Raw genomic sequence first — 18,044 nt, forward strand, 5'->3', positions numbered from 1 at the left:
GAAATGTCCAGTTTGCTTAATGTTCCCATAACTTTTTTTTATGGTTAGTATAACGTTCCTACAACGTTCTTGAAACTTACATTTCATAAAAAAATATAACGTTCTATGAACGTTTATTCAGAATGTTCCAAAAACGTTAAAATGTCCAGTTTGCTTAATGTTCCCATAACTTTTTTTATGGTTAGTATAACGTTCCTACAACGTTCTTGAAACTTACATTTCATAAAAAAATATAACGTTCTATGAACGTTTAATTAGAATGTTCCGAAAACGTTGAAATGTCCAGTTTGCTTAACGTTGCTAGAACGTTATTTTACAGTACAGATAACATCCTAAAGACGTTCCAAGAATGTTGTTCTAAGAACGTTTTCTAGCAACCTTATAAGAACATTCATCAAGTACAAATAACGTCCTAAAGACGTTTCGAGAACGTTGTTCTAAGAACGTTCTCTGTCAACCTTAGAAGAACATTCATCAAGTACAGATAACGTCCTAAAGACGTTCCGAGAACGTTCTTTTTGACCCTGGTACAAAAAGGCACAGCAGCGCCTTTACTTCTTACGGAGCCTTAAAAAAGTTCACCTCAGTCCCAAGATCCTTGCTGAATTCTACCGCTGTATACTCACAAACTTTTCCTCATCTTGGACATCTTTATATGTCACTGACCGTTTAATTCTGTTCTGTCATAACGATTAAGGTCAAGCGGATAAACAATTTCTAATTGCTTATAAAGAGATTTCTAAGGTCATGCGTGAAGGTTGCATATTTTGCATCTGTCTAAATACAGCACGCTGTACTCTGCTTGACCCATCCAGGGCAATGCTGTTTTTACTGTACCTCCCATGGGCCAGCAGAAGCAAGCGGACTGACTAATGCTTTTATTAGCTTTCAGACCACCAGCACAAATGATGACTGATCTAATCTCATCAGCTCATTTAAGAGTATGAGAAATGAGACGTTTGCAGGTATATACAAAGTCCTAATGTCAGTGTTCCAGGCCTTACGTCGCCTCTGGGCTTTTCCCGCCCTGGAAAGAATGATGTGAATATTATTCCTCTCTGAGTGGCATTAGAAGCCCACATCGTTTCTCCGACAACTTTATGAAAGCAGAAGGGGTCGTGGCTCATATTCAGTGATGATTGACAATTATGGCCACATAATTCTCTGCCTGTCAGTTTTGCACGCCAGCCCCTTTTCTCTCCATCGGAGTGACACATCCCTTAGATAAAGGAGAATAAATATGTCATAAATCAAGCCAAAGGCTTACGGGCCCCCACTGGGATAATCTGCCATGATGCACCAGTCTAGTATTCATCATTAGATTGGGAACTAGAAAAAGGTCACGGTACCAGGTAATTTCTTCTCCCTCTTCTCTCTCTCGCTCAAACCGTGGACACCAGGCGCGCGAAACGCCCGCTCATCTCAGCCAATAAGAGTGCATTAAGATGAGATCTCCGTATCATTTCCCCCTGCCCCTACCATATTCACAGATAACCGCATTTTACATCACTTGTTCCTTTTTTTCATCCGCTTCCCTTTGTGTCTGTCAGCTGTTGATTTATTAGCATCTCCTAACGTCGTGCCGCTAGCTTAAGTTCGGTTAGCTTTGGCGGTCCTGTCAGCTGTTGAGTTAATTACCGCTCTTAATGAAGGACTGCTGCTTGGGTGGACATGACATTTGAGGCATGTCGTCAGAGGAAAACAAACAAATGGAAAAATTTCATTAGCGCAGTTGCGAAGTGACAGTTACTTTTTTTTTATAGCCACTCAGAATAAAAAGCGCACTCTTATGCATATAATGAACCGCTCCGGTGCTTTTTTTTTGAGTACTACCAGGCTCACTTCTTAAGAGTCAACAATAATGATAAGAAAGCAACCCGCGCTGCCCGTGTTATGGCAAACACATCAATTATTCATCTTTGTTAGCCTTATTATCTTTTCAGCGCCGACATTAAGCGCCATGCCGTATTTGATGGGGGATAATGATCAATGCTACTTGAAGACCGGGAATGAAGTAAGGTGGGTGACAGCGCTGATTGTATTTATACGGCTCTTCTCTAAATATAGTCGCGCTGTGGTCCTGGTAGTGCTGGTGTTGAGGCATCAGTTCACGAGGTGACAGCAATGCTAGCATAATGAGATAGCTGTATTTGGGGCAAGTGGGAAGGCCTATAAGCTTCTTGTGGGTTTTTAAAGTACACATTTGTAGTGTGGCTGGCTCAAATGATGCCACGTGCAACAGAAACAATGGAACTAGAAGAATATCCATAGAAAAGAACTCCCTACAGGTGACAACATTAATTAAATTAACATCGACTAATGGTTGCAAGGGTAAAATTATAGGGCAGTCTCTTGTAGTTTGTTGGTTTTATGAAAGAAGCAGCAATATTAGTATGACCAAAATCGACCTTTTTCACATTTCCAGGGGCCTCAGAAGCAAGTCTTCCTAGTGGGGCAAATTTCTTGAATGAAAATTGGAATAAAAACAAATTTATGTTCCCATTTGCTATGTTACAATAGCAAAAGAAACACAGTACACAGCAGCGTTTCTGTAACTTTCCAAAAAAAATAGGTGAGTGAGTGATTTTGTTGGTCATAAGAGAGAAAGGACTCAAATTTGCCTTCACTTTCTCAGCTATCTTTTTAGGAACACGTCACTCTAGTGATAAATGGTTTATCAGTACAAGGTAATAAAACACAAAGTATATATATATATAATATTTTCATTAGTAGAAATATAGTTCACTGCAGGCTGTCAATCAATCAATCTCAGTCAATAAATCAATCAAACAATCAAACAATCAATTATAAACAGAATTGGTGAATCTTAAAATAAAATAAATTCAATTACTAAGGCTGTTGGTTTCAATGGAATTGATATTGGCAATGAAACCTCTTTTCACTCTTTAAATACAACCCAGTGCTGGGTAAAATGTGGGCAAACCCAGCAACTGGGTTGTTTTGACCCAGGTTACTGCCCTGAAGATTGGGTTAAACATTTAACCCTACTGTTGGTTGAAAACAACCCAGTCACTGGGTTTGTCCTTATTTGACTCAGCGCTGGGTTGTATTTAATCCAGCATTTTTAGAGTGTGTCAATGCAGCTGAAAGATATATCTGTCTGCCACTCATTTTATAGTCATTCTAGTTATTTTAAACAAAGAAATGTAATGCTAACCTCATTACGGTCTCAGAAAGTTATGTTTACAGAAAGTACCAAGTGTGCTACTCAAAGGCTTATTTGAGTTTGACAAGTTTTAATTTCCCCTCTTATTTTCTGGGTCTTACGCCAGTCGACATAGATGTTCATTTGTTTTGCCTCGTTCTCCTGCCGTTCATTTCCCCATTTCCGTAATTCTTTTATTTTTCGATTTTCTTCATTTCTTGTCTGGCTAAATCACATCACCCCTCCCCCTCCCTCCGCTTTGATAAATAATTTGCGGCGATGCGCGGAGCCGTCAGTCATGTGGGCTAGCGTGGCGTGGGCTCTGCTGTGATGCGATAACTGCTCGCATATCTTGGCTGTGGCGTGGAGATTTATTAAGCCGCGATAAGTGAAGAGCTAGCCATCACGCTCAGCCAAATAGACTCCCCTATGCGTTTATTCTTATTGCGACGAGAGATGCAAAATGTCTCCCCAGAGGGCCCGGCGGCTGCCAAAGAGGCCTGGCAGGCTGTACGTGTCATTACTTTCTATTAGATAAAGAAGGAAATGCGGCTCGCTGGGACTTGGGCGATGATGGCAGTCGTTTGTGTGAGTGACAGAGCATCACTCACCGGCAGACCCGGAGACGACTGCCAGGCGCTGCGTCCTGTCTTGTGCTGTCATATTTTTCTCCTCTGTTTAAGATGTTTTTGTCTTCGCAGAGTTTTGAAGTCATTAAGGAGCTGCGAGCTCTCGGGCTGTTGTTGTCCTATCAGAGGATGTCAGAGGAACTGGCTTCAGGACAGACCGCTGAGGCCTCAGCAAATGCAATATTACACACTGAGTTCTAATAAGCACATGATAAATGGAGAATTATACTACCTATATTCAGACAATCAATCTGACACATGCATAAACATTTTCTAATAATAGTTTCACGAAAGATATCAAGGACAGTTTCGGTTCTTGTTGCGAATCGCTCGACATTTGAGATAAAAGACACAGATGTTCAAGATATCATTACAATCTTAATATTCAGTGCATATTATTCTCATTAGTATTTGTTGGTCTTCATACATAAAGTATACATGCACAACTAATACAAATTTAAATACCATAAAAAATAATAAAGAGAATCACTAACATCATAATTACTATAATGTAGTGTTACCATAAGTGACAGAGACTTGCAAAAATTATAAAAACAGTGAAAAACATGTTTTCAAACATGGAAATGTTCATAATATTTTAACATTTGAAAGAATTATACACTTTTTTTTTTTTTTGCATAGCTGTGGTATATTCTAAAATGTGTTCATTGCTCAAGTCATATTTCATTGATTAAATTAAAAAATATGAACTTGATCTGCATATCTGAAAGTCCTATAGTTTTGAAACTATGTAGGTTATTATTGATCAGATGATGTATATTTTGATTGCATGCACCAACAGAGACCCCCACAGTGACTGGACAAGGTCTTTTAAGACTATTCTTTCCATTTCACCTTCTCCTAATATGTGCAGTTGTTTCTGCTCATCCACCCTGAGCATGTCAAATCCCTTCTCATCAAATATTCACACCGCCAACGTCTGTAATGATTTCCTGTCGCTTTGTATCTTTTGCATCCTGTGATTTCCCTTCCTTCTCCTCTGTGTCACATCCGACTGAGGTCAGCTAGTGTGATACACAGATGGGATTTAGATCTTGGCTACTACGGTCAAGATGATGTTCTCAAAGTGTTGTATAGATGCAGCGATTGAGTTTGTGCATATTAGGTGGATGAAATTACTGATTTTAAATAGCCAATGAATTTGCGGAAGCTGAATGTAACGTTTAATTTATGCCACAAAATGAGTTTCATTCCATAAAACGTATTATTATCTTACAATCCATTGATGTTAAATGAAAAGCACAACATCCTTGTCTGTCAAGAAATTACATGCACAAGGGAGCACATACATTTCCTGAATAACCTGTCCCATTGGATGTTTTGAGCACATCATCGCTTTCTGAAAAGATGGAGAAAATGGTGGCTAGAAAGGCTTCAAAATACTGTCTGTGAGAGATGTAACATAAACATAGCACTTTATTTTACAGTCCTGTTGCTCATGTACATACTATGTACTTACTATAGTAATTACAATAACTATGTAATAACTAGGTACTAACCCTGAACCTACCCCAAAACCTAACCCTACCCCATGTAGTTACCTTGTATTACCAGAACTTTCTTAGATAAATACACTGTATTTACACTATAAGTACATGTTAGTACACGTACTGTAAAATAAAGTGCAACCGTGTAGTTTGATCGCTATCTTCTCATGACAACAATTATGAAAGTTTAATTTGCCTAATTTTCCAATATATTGACTAACATGTTTTGTTCTCAAAGATTTTGTGGAATTTCGTCTCCAGATCACACATCTACACCTCGACGCCTTTGTGTCTGTTCAGTGGGTAATGACTCAGACTTTGCTGACCCTTCTTGATTCGGTTCATCGCCCTCTCTTCCTATGGTGATGTGCCTTAGGGTACGTTCAGTATTATGTCTGTTTAAAACAGATAAATGTGTCCACACATCAACACCTGTAATCCAACTCCAGCACTCTGTCTAGTTTATTGGCAGGTGATTGAAGCTCTGTCAGGTCATAATTCAACCAGGCGAAGATCCAGAGCCATTCCCACTGCTTTCGCCTGACAAAGCTGTAGTTTTGTGCGATTTGGCTCATTGTAAAAGTCAATGGTCCACTACTTGGTTTTAAAGGTTCAGTGAGTTCCCAGTTATTTCAGCTGTCAATATTTTAGAGCTGCAGATGTTAATGGCACTCTTAATAGTCATGGCACATTTTTTACCTGTCTCAAAGAATACGCACGACTCTACTTGTTCAGTCATTTGTTTGCTTCAGTTTAATAACTAACCAGTAACTTGCAAGCTTAGATGCTATGCGAATTCACTTTTAGCAATTTGTTCAAGCAAATGTGCAAATAAATAAAAAAATAAATACACACATAGTGCTTTTTCATGATATAAAAATAAAGAACTTTATAATTCATGAAAAAACTGTTTCCAATATTGACAAATGTACACAGACACAATACCGATATTCATTCTAATACTACAAAACTGAGCTATCAGCCCATATAAATATATTCCTTGATATGGGGAATTAAGATATAGGTGTAGTCAAAAAACAAACAAGTCTATTTTAATGAATGAAACTAAACCTATTTATTTATTTATTTATTTTTTTATATATTAAGTATGGTAGCAGTGAAGATATACGTATACTTATCGATATTAGTGTTTTTCGGACAATTGTGAATGCTGAAAATTGGTAGTAAGATTATTATTGGGCATTATTCAGATTAGGCCAATATTGGAAGTAGATCATTAGTATAATATGATTACCGTTATCAATATCGGTAACAGTCAAGCAATTATTCGAAGCAGTATTTATTAGATTAAGCAGATTATCGGCATCTGCCTGTTCAGGCTGATACTGTAGGCAGAAAAATAATCTTTCTATATTGTTATAATTAAGCCAATATTGGAAGCAGAACATTTATATAACTATGATTATCGGAATCTGTCTATTAAGACCAAATTTAAAGCAGATATTTTACATCTTAAATTTACTATATATCTAAATTAGGGGAAAAATTATTTGATAGGATTATTGATAATCAAACCAATAAAAATTATCGGTTTCCAATTACGGCCCAGTCAGAATTTTATATAAAATTCTGACTGGGCCGTAATTGGAAACCGATAATTTTTATTGGTTTGATTATAGAAAGATTATTTTATATATATATAAAATTCTGACTGGGCCGTAATTGGAAACCGATAATTTGTATTGGTTTGATTATCAATAATCTTATCAAATAATTTTTTCCCCTAATTTAGATAGTGCTCTCTTTCTGTGCCAGGTTTTGAAAGTATAAACCTGTTAATTCTTCAATATATGTCATTAGTTTATATTGTTGTATTGTTATAATATAACTCAGTCAGTACATTTTAACTGACTGATCCAAACAGAAATATCATACAAGAATTAAACATGACATAAAAATAACATCTGGTCCCATTGTGACATGGGAGTGCTCTTAATTTATTAATGTTAGCTTTATTTGGCTTAACTATTGCTTAGTTACTAAGGATCTTCAAATTAATAAAGATTTGTGGTGGTTGTTGCTTTTAGAAGTGCATGATGGGATTCTTTTGCGAACGTCTAGTTATTTGTGCAATCAGTTGAGAACAGTCTGCCAAACTGCATTTGTGCTTTATAATAATAATATTCATAAATATGAATGTGTCTGAAGATGGCCATGGTTCTCGGACACATTTCTGACCGTCCCTGAGAGATGATTTTTACAATACCATCTTCTCACATTTATTACCCTCTGTTGAGCGCTTTCAAACAGTCCTGAATCATGAGCAGCGCTACTTTGATGCCACTGGAGAAAGCCATAGATGGATTTGAAAGGAATCTATTTGGCACTTCAGCTCTTTTGTCAGTCTTTTCCTCAAGAAAAAAAGAGAGAATGGGATCTCTTTGTATTTCCCCTCTCTTGTTCTCTAGCCTCGGTTTTTCGCTCTTCCACCTCTCTTTGCTTTTTTTCCAGGGGAATCATTACTGTTTTGCTGAATTTTTCATACACTTCAATGCCTCTCTTCTCATTCACCTGACAAACACCCTCCCTCACCTGCCCCCGAGTTCAGGAAATAAATAAAACACATCCCGCGGTGGATACACCCTGAACTCAGCCCGTCAGTCTAAGTACCACCATCTCCTTCAGTGTGTGATAGTTCACCCAAGTGAAGTGGATCACATTTGTTTTCTCAGATGACAATGTATCAACAGAGATATTTTAATTCTTTAGTCTATAGAGTTTTGTCTGGATACACTGGTTTACTTTACCCTCAGAAATCGGCTGTCCTTTCCTTTCCTTTCCTTTCCTTTCCTTTCCTTTCCTTTCCTTTCCTTTCCTTTCCTTTCCTTTCCTTTTGAAAAAAGAAATGTATGCTGGTAAGGCATGTTTTGAAGAATGGCCGCTGGTTTGCTGGTTTAAGCTGGTCCTCAGTTGGTCTTGAGCTGGTTTATGCTGGTCATGTGATTATAACTAGCTCAGGACTGGCTCAAACCATCTCATGACCAACTGAGGACTACTTTAACCAGCTTCCATGCTTCCAAATACAACAGGGTTTCTTTTTCTTTCCTTTAGCATTCAAACATTTTTCCCTTTCCTTTCCTTTTCCCTTTTTCTCTTCCAAACTTTCCCTTTTCTTCCCATCCCATCCTATCCTATCCCATCCCATCCCATCCTGTCCCATCCCATCCCATCCCATCCCATCCCTTCCCATCCTATCCCATCCCATCCCATCCCATCCCATCCCATTCCATCCAAACTAAACCAAACTTTTTCAAATCTTTTCCAAAGTAAACCAAAAGGAACCCTTTTACGTTTGATCAAACAGAATATATGTGATCAGCCAGAATGTGAATACCTAATACAGAGAATCTAGTCAAAGGGAATTCAGGGCTTTCCAACTGAATGTCTTCATATTTAATTCACGTGTGTAGAGATGGTGTTTCTACAGTTGTAGGTCTGGCTAAAGCATAGCCTCAGGGCTGTGTGCTCCTCTGAAAGTCTGTAGAGATTTCTCATCTCCTTTCCTGATCTTCTGGCTGATGCTTTTGCTTAGCTGCCCTCGGTTGTACATGTGTACTTCTGTGATTGAGGTAAATGTCAATACACATGAACAAACTTTGACTCAGAACACAAGGAAATGCTTAAGCCTTTTTGCTCAGCAGTGACTTTTCTCAGCTCTCTATTGTAGTTCTCATGTCTAACATTGCTTTTAGTTTCATACCAAGATCGCGAACGGATTTTGACAGTGTTTGTGTGTTAACGTATTTGTGAGGAAAATTCCTCAAGACATTGTGATTGGGCGTGTAGAATGGGGAATTTGACTCGAAGAACAAAACCAGTCTAAACTACAATCGCACCCAGTCTCTCTCTCCAGATGAAAGTGTATTTACTCTCTGTTCTAACCTATCCTAACACTAGTGAAGTATGGAGTGCCACAAGGCTCTATCTTCGGCTTTGACCTGTCAGTCAAACTCTCACCTATACTGACGTCCTGGGCCAAGGGAGGCAAACAGTTATTTTAAACAGTCTCTCAGATGTCTAAATCACACAAAATCTGTCTCTCTACAATGCTGCAGAAATAATCATTCTATAGTCTTTTATCTGAAGCAATGATCTGAATTGTGACTTTAAAATAATACAGTTTATAATGTATAAAATAATACAGTTTATAATGTCTAAAGCTGTTTAAATATAGTTGTTACAAAATGTTGTCCCATCCCAGCATAATATTCTAAGCAAGCTATTTGTACACGATTTTACTGATTTAAGATACTCCTATGTCATCTTTTCTAATATATATATATATATATATATATATATATATATATATATTAGTAAACAATGCCATGCCATTAGACATAGATTCAGGTGTGTGTGTGTGTGTGTGTGTGTGTGTGTGTGTTGTGTACAGAAATGATTGTGTTAGTCAGAGCTGAGCTCACCATCACTGCACTGCCGTTCTGGTGTTTCATTAGGTAGTGTGTGTGAGCTGGCAAAGTGAAAGATCAGGAATGATTTTCCAGCGGCCATCACACCTCGCTCTTAGCCCAGTGAGGGACACATGTGGTGGGTCACTGGGAGAGATGTGGCCTTCTTATCCTGGTGCTATTTAAACAGGCTGGTGAAAGGAGTGACCGCTAGCTTTTAGATTCGATTCAGTTTACTGATGACTCTAATGATCATATTCCTCAAATAGACCAATGAAGCATATATTTGCCTCTCGCAAAGGCATATGAAATCTGATCTGTGATTTACTGAAACACAAAAATGACTATTTTAGTTTTCATTTTCATTTTAGATTATTATTACTTTCATAATTTAAGATTAAAAGTGTGGGCTTTGGACAATGGTAAAACAAAGCTACACACATTTATGTTAGTTTAAGATTTGCAATGAATCCCATGGAAACTGCAATGTCACTGTGAATGACTGACAAAAACATGATTTCAAGCCATTTAATCATTTTGGATGTGGATTTAACTGTTTGACCCCATATCCCATGCACTGTTTGCTTTCCTCTATTTTAAACGATCATCTGTTCATCCATGTAAGATATGTTTATCCCAAACCCCAGATCCCAACAGCTGTATATTTTCTTTCAATATAACACATACCGAGTCCATCCTGAAGTCAGGGTGAGCGGCTCTCCGGGGAATTCTTAGAGGTCGACATTTTAATACTGGTAATTACGTTCCAATCTTCCTGTGAATCCACCTGTAAAATTATATTAGCCATGCGATTTCCCATGGTCCTGTGGGGGAGCGGCCCAGTGCGGAAGTCCATTTCTGGATGTTTGATTATTTAATCAGTGAGTGGTCTTAAGTCTCACACATTTCTCAAGGTCATGGGAGTTTCCACAAAGACTTGTGTGTGAATCTTACAGGGCTCTGAGGATGATGAGGAGGAGGAGGTGGTGGGGTTGTTTTAGGTGGGACCTGGTGCATTATGGTTCATGAATAGAGATATGGATAGACAATATTGGAGGACTTGGGGATTAGAGTTTTATAAATGACAACAAAAAAAAAAACATCCTTTTAATTATTGTAGAAATCTAATGTTATAGTAGTGTCAGGTATGCAATAATTTTACAGTATTATATGTGCTGTTAAATCTAATGTAACAATTTTTAACTCCTAATATCTTTTGACTAATATATTACTGTCAATGTATACATGCATTGTCTTGTTAAATATAGATTTTCACCTAGGTTTCTTTAAAATATCATACAATCACATGTAATTGTTTGTTTTAACACTTAAAGGGGCAGAACAATATAAAGACAAATCAGAAAATGTATTTATTGTTATTTTCCATCTAATTGGGAATCAAATAATGCAATTGCATGATATTTTTTAATTTATTTATTGTTTTATTATTATTTTAATTTGTATCCCCACTTGATCATCAATCCTTGTTACACCATGGTTGTAATTCCTGAACTCTTTGAAATACAGACCCAAGACCGGTCTCTTTTAAACAAGTCACATAGCAGATTATTGCTCAAGTGAAAAGAAACTATAAAAAAGTTATAGAAGTTTACGTTTGCAGTAAAGATAATGCAGTATACTATTTTTTATATAGAAAATAATTTATAAAATATGTTGCACTTTAAATTGCTATCAATCAAATACATATGTTAAACCAAGTTATGTTCCAAATTTGAAGTCGATATCACAAAAATTGTGGTTTCTGTGAGTTTTTGTTTGGCCACTATAACAAAAATAACTACTGGGTCACACCCATCTCTATTGATTTTGTTTTCTGTCACAATATCACTTCTATTACAAAACAGTCATCAAATATGGAACATTGACTGTCAGACCTTTCCAACGATATGTGTAATGTCAAGATTACAAAAAGATTTTGACTTATTGTGTACATAAAACAGATATAAAGTGACAGACAGATAGACAGATAGACAGACAGATAGATAGATAGATAGATAGATAGATAGATAGATAGATAGATAGATAGATAGATAGATAGATAGATAGATAGATAGATAGATAGATAGATAGATAGATAGATAGATCAAAATATAAATCATCAAGATCTTATGGGAAGGATCTGAAGTAAAATGGTTGATGAACAAAACATGATGAACATAATATAATCTTGAGGTAATACACAACACAAAACTATCTTTCAAACTCATATAAAGTTTGTTTGAAGATTGACTTTGAGGATTGAGGATTTATCACTGTATCACTCAAACATCTCTGGCTTTGGCTGGCTGCCATCATGTTGAAACTATCACCGCCATGTTAGATGACTGCCAGCATATTTTCTCAGATGCAGGTGAAGTTGTGTCTTATTAGTTTGCACAGCGGCTCTACATTTTGCTCTAGAATGATGATATGGTAGAGCGGTGAGAACATTCAGGGCAGTTGTTTTCAGGGTTATGCTACTGTGCTGGTGTATGATCACACATCATGCTCCTATCAGCTGATCAGAAGTACAAATCATGGTCTGTGTACAAAAGACTATGACATCTATTCACTTAAACTGTCAAGACCAAGATCTTTACATTTTCGCCAAGAAATGTGAGCGTTTTTGCCCTCTTGAGCTTTGAGGTCTGTTTTCAGGAAATTGTTAAGGTGTTCTGAGGGGTTGTTAGCAAGCTATGCACTTGCTAGCATGTGGTTAGCATACTATGTGTTTGCTAGCATGTTTTAACTGGTGGTTAGCTTGCTGTGTGTCCTGATAGCAAATGCACATCACATGTACAAGTTTTCATTATTGTTTAGAGCGTTTACTCATCTGCAACACATTTACTGTCAGATTTTAATGTCTTTATGGTGTTTATTAATTAGAATATATGTAAAAGAAGACTATATCAGCTCATCCAGAACGCTGCAGCCAGGATTCTGACTAGAACCAGAACATCTGAGCATTTATAAGCAAGTGAAAGTACTTCAAAATCATTCCTAAATATAACTAGAAGCCAGTGTAAGGACCTACCAAGGGTTCAAACAAAACAAGGGGAGTCCGCTTTCAGCTTTTGTGTCGCTCGCAGCTGGAATCAGCTTCCAGAAGATGTGCTAAAACATTAGTCACATTTAAATCAGTATTTCTATGCTTAACTTTTGCGTGGTGATTAGCATGCGGTACAGCTGCTAGCATGTTTGGAGTTGTTATTAGCACTATTTGTGGTTGTTAGCATCTCTGACTGATTAATAGGAGCTTACTTCCACTTCCTATGACTTTCAAGAAACTAAACATCAGTTTGTTCAGTCACAGATTTGGCTGTAACACCCGACATCACCCATGAGCTCACATATAACAGGAATTTCACTATATCTTTAGCGGTGAAATATAGTATAAAAAGACTGTCGAGTGGAAAGTAAACACCCTGGCCCCTCTCCATTTGCTTCAATACTTACTCAAGAAAACAATCGATTACCATAATAGTTGTGTAACTCCTGTGACAAGGCCTGAATGAGGAGAGACCTCAGGCTGAATCCAGAAGAGGGTCCTTTGTGTGGCATGAAAGCGTTTCCCTCAGAACACAGGCATGAAATCAGCGCGGCCTCCCTCTCGGTGCCGTCTGTGCTCTAGATACACACAAACAAACACAAAAGGGTTAACCTTTAACATATCCCATCCACACAGAGAGTTCTGGTTTACATACAGAAACTAAATTTTACCTGATCATTAATACCTTTTTTTCAGTTTAATTACAGATGCAGATCTACAAACAGCAAGACAAATGAAATGCACAACCCTTAAGTTTCCATGATATTCTGGTCTCTAGTTTATAGTATTTCATCATTTACAAACATAATAGGACAGCTTTCCTCAACTAGCCATATGTTTTGAGGTATAATTCATATCTGTAAGCTACATGCTAGAGATGAAGGCTTTGTTATGGTCTCCATCTATGTCCTAATTGCCTAAAGCAGAGGAAATAACCGAAAATGTCAACATTTGACCTGGGATCTCTTGGCTGCCTGCAGATGGCACTCTAGAGCAGAGCTGTTCGGTTTGGCAACAGCATGTCAATCCTGAAACAGCAATGAGACAGCTTCAAGAAAAACAAGTCATCTCTAGTGTAGCTTGACAAAAATGATTTTATTTTCTATCTGTCAATCAATGTGACCTGCGAAGAAAATATGATGTCCATTGAGATTGAGGCACTGGACAACCATTATATAATTAAATTAATGTTTGACGACACAAATCTGCGCTTTTTATGCTTCTCGTTGATTAATAATATTGTAAGGAACTCATATTGTTTTAAATCTTATTCATTTAAAATACCTGTTGGAAAAGAGTGAAATCGAGAAAGAATAAATTCGTTATGGCAACTGTGATTTCATTTTAATATTCAAAATATATGTCTTTGTACAATATTTCAAGTAGGTACATTTTCATTCAATTTACAAAACCATTTCAAATATGTATTTTGTTTTACCCCATTTAAAATATTCAGACAAAAACAGGACATATAAAATGCACCGTGACAAACAATGACCGCTTTTTAAAATCCAAGGCATTTGGGAAAACAACAACAACAACAACAATCAAATGAACAACTGTCAAATCACTTCTTAAAGATAAGCATCAGTTCTGGGATGATATTATTGTGAATCCTTGAAACAGATACGCTAAAATAAGACAAAGATGTGGATGCAACACTCATCATAACTCATGCGAACAAAGCCGTGAGTGTGTGTGTGTGTAAAATTCCCGTATAGGCACTGTTTCCTCCATGGATTATTATAACTCTCAGTGACTAACTCTGTAATCAGATTCATCTAGATTCATTATTTGTTTTAAATGGGTTACATCTGAATTCATCCTCAGTGTACGACTGTTACTCAAAGACAAACTGGACCTACAGATTTAAAAAAAAAAAAACAGGATTTGATACAATGAAATGTATGTTTACAAGTCAACAATATAAAACATATTCTAATATAATCTCATATTAATTGAAGAGCTAATAGACAGCTTTAATCTATTTTTAAATTCAGGGCATCCATTACGCAGAAACTGGATATCTTTCTGATTCATAATAAGTGTTACGCTCCCACGAGGAAGGTGAAAACTATTTCAAAAGCATGAGGAGTCTCTGAATGTGTGATTGTTTCATAGGCTGTGAGTCCTGTGCTCGCCGTGCTTCATGTGTATGTTTGAGGCGCTCTGGGGTTTAAGTCCGAGGTAATGGCTGGTTAACGCCAGCTGATGGGCTGAAAAAGCCATTTTGGTCCAGTTTTGAACATGGAGGGGATTCCTGGCTGTCTGAGCCTCACAGTTCCTCTGAATCCATGAGGACTTTTTGGGACTGTCCGGCGCCGTCGCGGTTTCAGCCAAAGACCAGATCTTTGGTTTCTGTGGCGGACTCGCATTATCTGAGGGCTCTTGTGCCGCGGGACTCTTTTTGATTTGGTCCTCCTCTCCCTCATCTGGGTTTGTGTCTCTTCTGTCTTTCATGATATCATGGATAAAACTCTTCTCAGCTCCTGCGTCATCATATTCCTCAGAATCAGAAACTTTAGACGCTGATTTTTCCTCGTCCTGATAATCACAATCCTGCTTGTCTTCGATGTTCTCCGTGTCTATGTTCTCCAGGTCTATTTCCTCGTCCTCGTCCCTCTTGTCTCCGTCCTCGTTGTCACTCGTGTACACATTTCCTTCCTCGTCGGTTCTTGTTTTGGGAACCCACGTCATCTTATTCTCTTTTTTGAGTCTTCTGCGTGCGTTGGCGAACCAGGTGGACACCTGGGTGAGGCTCATCTTGGTGATGATGGCCAGCATGATCTTCTCTCCTTTGGTGGGGTAAGGGTTTTTGCGGTGTTCGCTGAGCCAGGCCTTCAGGGTGCTGGTGCTCTCACGCATGGCGTTCTTGGGTCGGGACGGATCCCCAAACTGATACTGGTGTCCGTACGGGTAGAAGGGTGCGTGAGGAAACCCTGTGTGCTGAATCCCAGGACTGTCTTTAAACTCGTACTGGGAGCCCTTTAGACAGAAGGAAAGAGAGAGTGTGTATGAGCACATGTGCTTCTGAGAGAAATATGTGCTTATTTACTGCTAAATATGTTTACATTTATTGTGTACATATATGACTAAAACAAGGACAAATTAAAATAAAACCATATTTAATAATAAAAAGAGATTTGTCCAGTGTTTGTATAAATGGAAACATGCAGTTGTTATCCAAGTTTTTATTATTATTTATTATTATTATTTGTTTGTTTTTGTTGCCTTACCAAATTGGACTTTTAAAATCCTTAAAAAAGACTTTTGCTATTTTAACTTGGTGTAGCAAAATGTTTATGAAATAATAATTTTGACTTGAATAAATCAGTCTGAAGATTTAAAAGTACGTTTTTTGCATTACTCAGGAGTTTTAAAATTGATTTTGAAGATTAAAGAAAAAAAAAAGAAAAGCGGAAAACAATTAAATGATAGAATTTCCAGGTACGATAAAATGTGTTTGCATATTTTTGTTTATTTGCATAAATACAAATTCAACGTAATTTGTGTACCTCGACACACGTTTTCTAAATAACAATAATAGTCTTTTGGTCTTATTATTTCAATAATAAGACTAAAGATGCCATAGCAACAATTTCCGAATTAAAGAGATCCTAATTTACTTAAATATAACCCTTCGTGAGTTAAACTCGCACTTCTTTGTAGTATAGAAAAGGCAAAAGAAACATTAGATATGCTATTCTTCATTAAAGGTTCTTTAGCTTATTTCTTTAGCTTATTTTTTTTTTCTTTCTTAATTTATTTTTTAAGCGCCGATAAATAGATGTGAACCAAACAACCAGAGAAACGAAAACAGTTATTTTCGGTACTTAAACTTAAATACACTTGGGCTACATTTTATTTCTAAGTTGCGCAGTTAACAGTTCGAACGATATTTCCAAACTTTCGCAGATGCGTGTGAATCCCGATGATTTTTACAGCAACCCCCGACTCGAGGCTGTATTGTAGATGGACTCACCAGCTGGTTGAGCACGGACAGGTCGCTGGAGTAGGGCAGGAACGCGCTGTACCCCTGCGCGCTGGAGAACGGAGCTCCGTACATGCTGGAGAGCACGCTGGAGAGCGAGCCTGACGCGCCGAACTCCGCGCCGACGCGCCGCTCCGTGGAGTACAGCGGTCTGATGTACTTATAGCCGAGCTGCGGGAGAGACATGCTGCTGCCAAAGGTCCGAGCGACGCAAAACAATCACAGATCTCGCCTTTGACACGGAGGACTGAGTGGAGACTCGCGGAGAGCCTCGCGGAGAGAGAGTTAAAGCCGCTCTCAGCTCTGAGGTGCACTGAGGTCACATTCAGATTGAGTGGGATTGTTCACAACACTCGTGTGATTGACATTTCTAGAGTCTCTCAGGCCCCTCCCATCTCTGAAAACTCTCTCTAGCGCGCGCGCTCTCTCTCTTTCACACACACACACATACACGCACACACACGTACACACACACACACAAAGTCAGCCATCATCCGATAATTTTCAGACTTTATTTCCGATCGTTATATCACATTGAACTTTATTCTTTTCACACAATATAGATTTTTCAATATTAAAAACAAGAAATGAGAAAAAATAAATAAATAAAAATTATATTTACGTAACATGGATTGACCAAATCGTCATACAAATATATAATAGCTTACAATTTTAAACAATTTGACTAAATTATTATGTCAATAAAATGTTAGATAAATAATAATGAAAAAACTTTACATCAGTATGAGTATTAAAAGAGTAAAATAACAAACAAAAAAACAAGAGCTTTTGTTATTTGTCATAATAATAATAATAATAATAACAACAACAAACAATATTTCTGCAAACTGCGATAAACATGATCTTCTGTTAACATAAATAAAAAAATCAGACAAACGAGATACACAATATTGAAATTCCAGGAACAGATTAAATAAATCCTGAGGAGACATATTGATGCTTTATTGTCCTCAGAAAACAGTATGCAGTGCTGAGATTACATCTCCACCGGTTTATTGTGAACATATCACAAATCTTATTTCACAGAATCTAATCCGCTTCATGAAAGAGTTTTTATCCACCGAAGCAGATGATAATATCACTGTTCATCGAAACGTGCTTAAATTAACACAGAATGAAAGAGATTCAGAGAAAAAAATAATAGCAGCGTTCACAATGGTTGTAGAATTAAAATTAAGATAAATGAGAAACAAACAAACAAAAAAACTGCAGGATTTCTCATCCGCTTATATTATTTTCATACCATTTTCACA

At 37.4% G+C, this 18,044-nt stretch overlaps 1 protein-coding gene across 1 annotated transcript; it reads right to left on the minus strand.

The window, feature by feature from the left end:
* Positions 1–14,097: 14,097 nt before the first annotated feature.
* irx3b (iroquois homeobox 3b) lies at positions 14,098–17,186 on the minus strand. Its single transcript, XM_026203131.1, has 2 exons — positions 16,762–17,186; positions 14,098–15,764 (listed from the first exon to the last, which is right to left on the minus strand). The coding sequence occupies exons 1-2, from the start codon at positions 16,954–16,956 to the stop codon at positions 14,895–14,897; spliced, it is 1,065 nt and encodes a 354-aa protein (XP_026058916.1). The 5' UTR covers positions 16,957–17,186; the 3' UTR covers positions 14,098–14,894.
* Between the last annotated feature and the right edge of the window lie 858 nt (positions 17,187–18,044).

Source organism: Carassius auratus, chromosome 25 (genome assembly GCF_003368295.1).
Source record: "Carassius auratus strain Wakin chromosome 25, ASM336829v1, whole genome shotgun sequence".
In the NCBI taxonomy this organism is placed as follows: domain Eukaryota; kingdom Metazoa; phylum Chordata; class Actinopteri; order Cypriniformes; family Cyprinidae; genus Carassius; species Carassius auratus.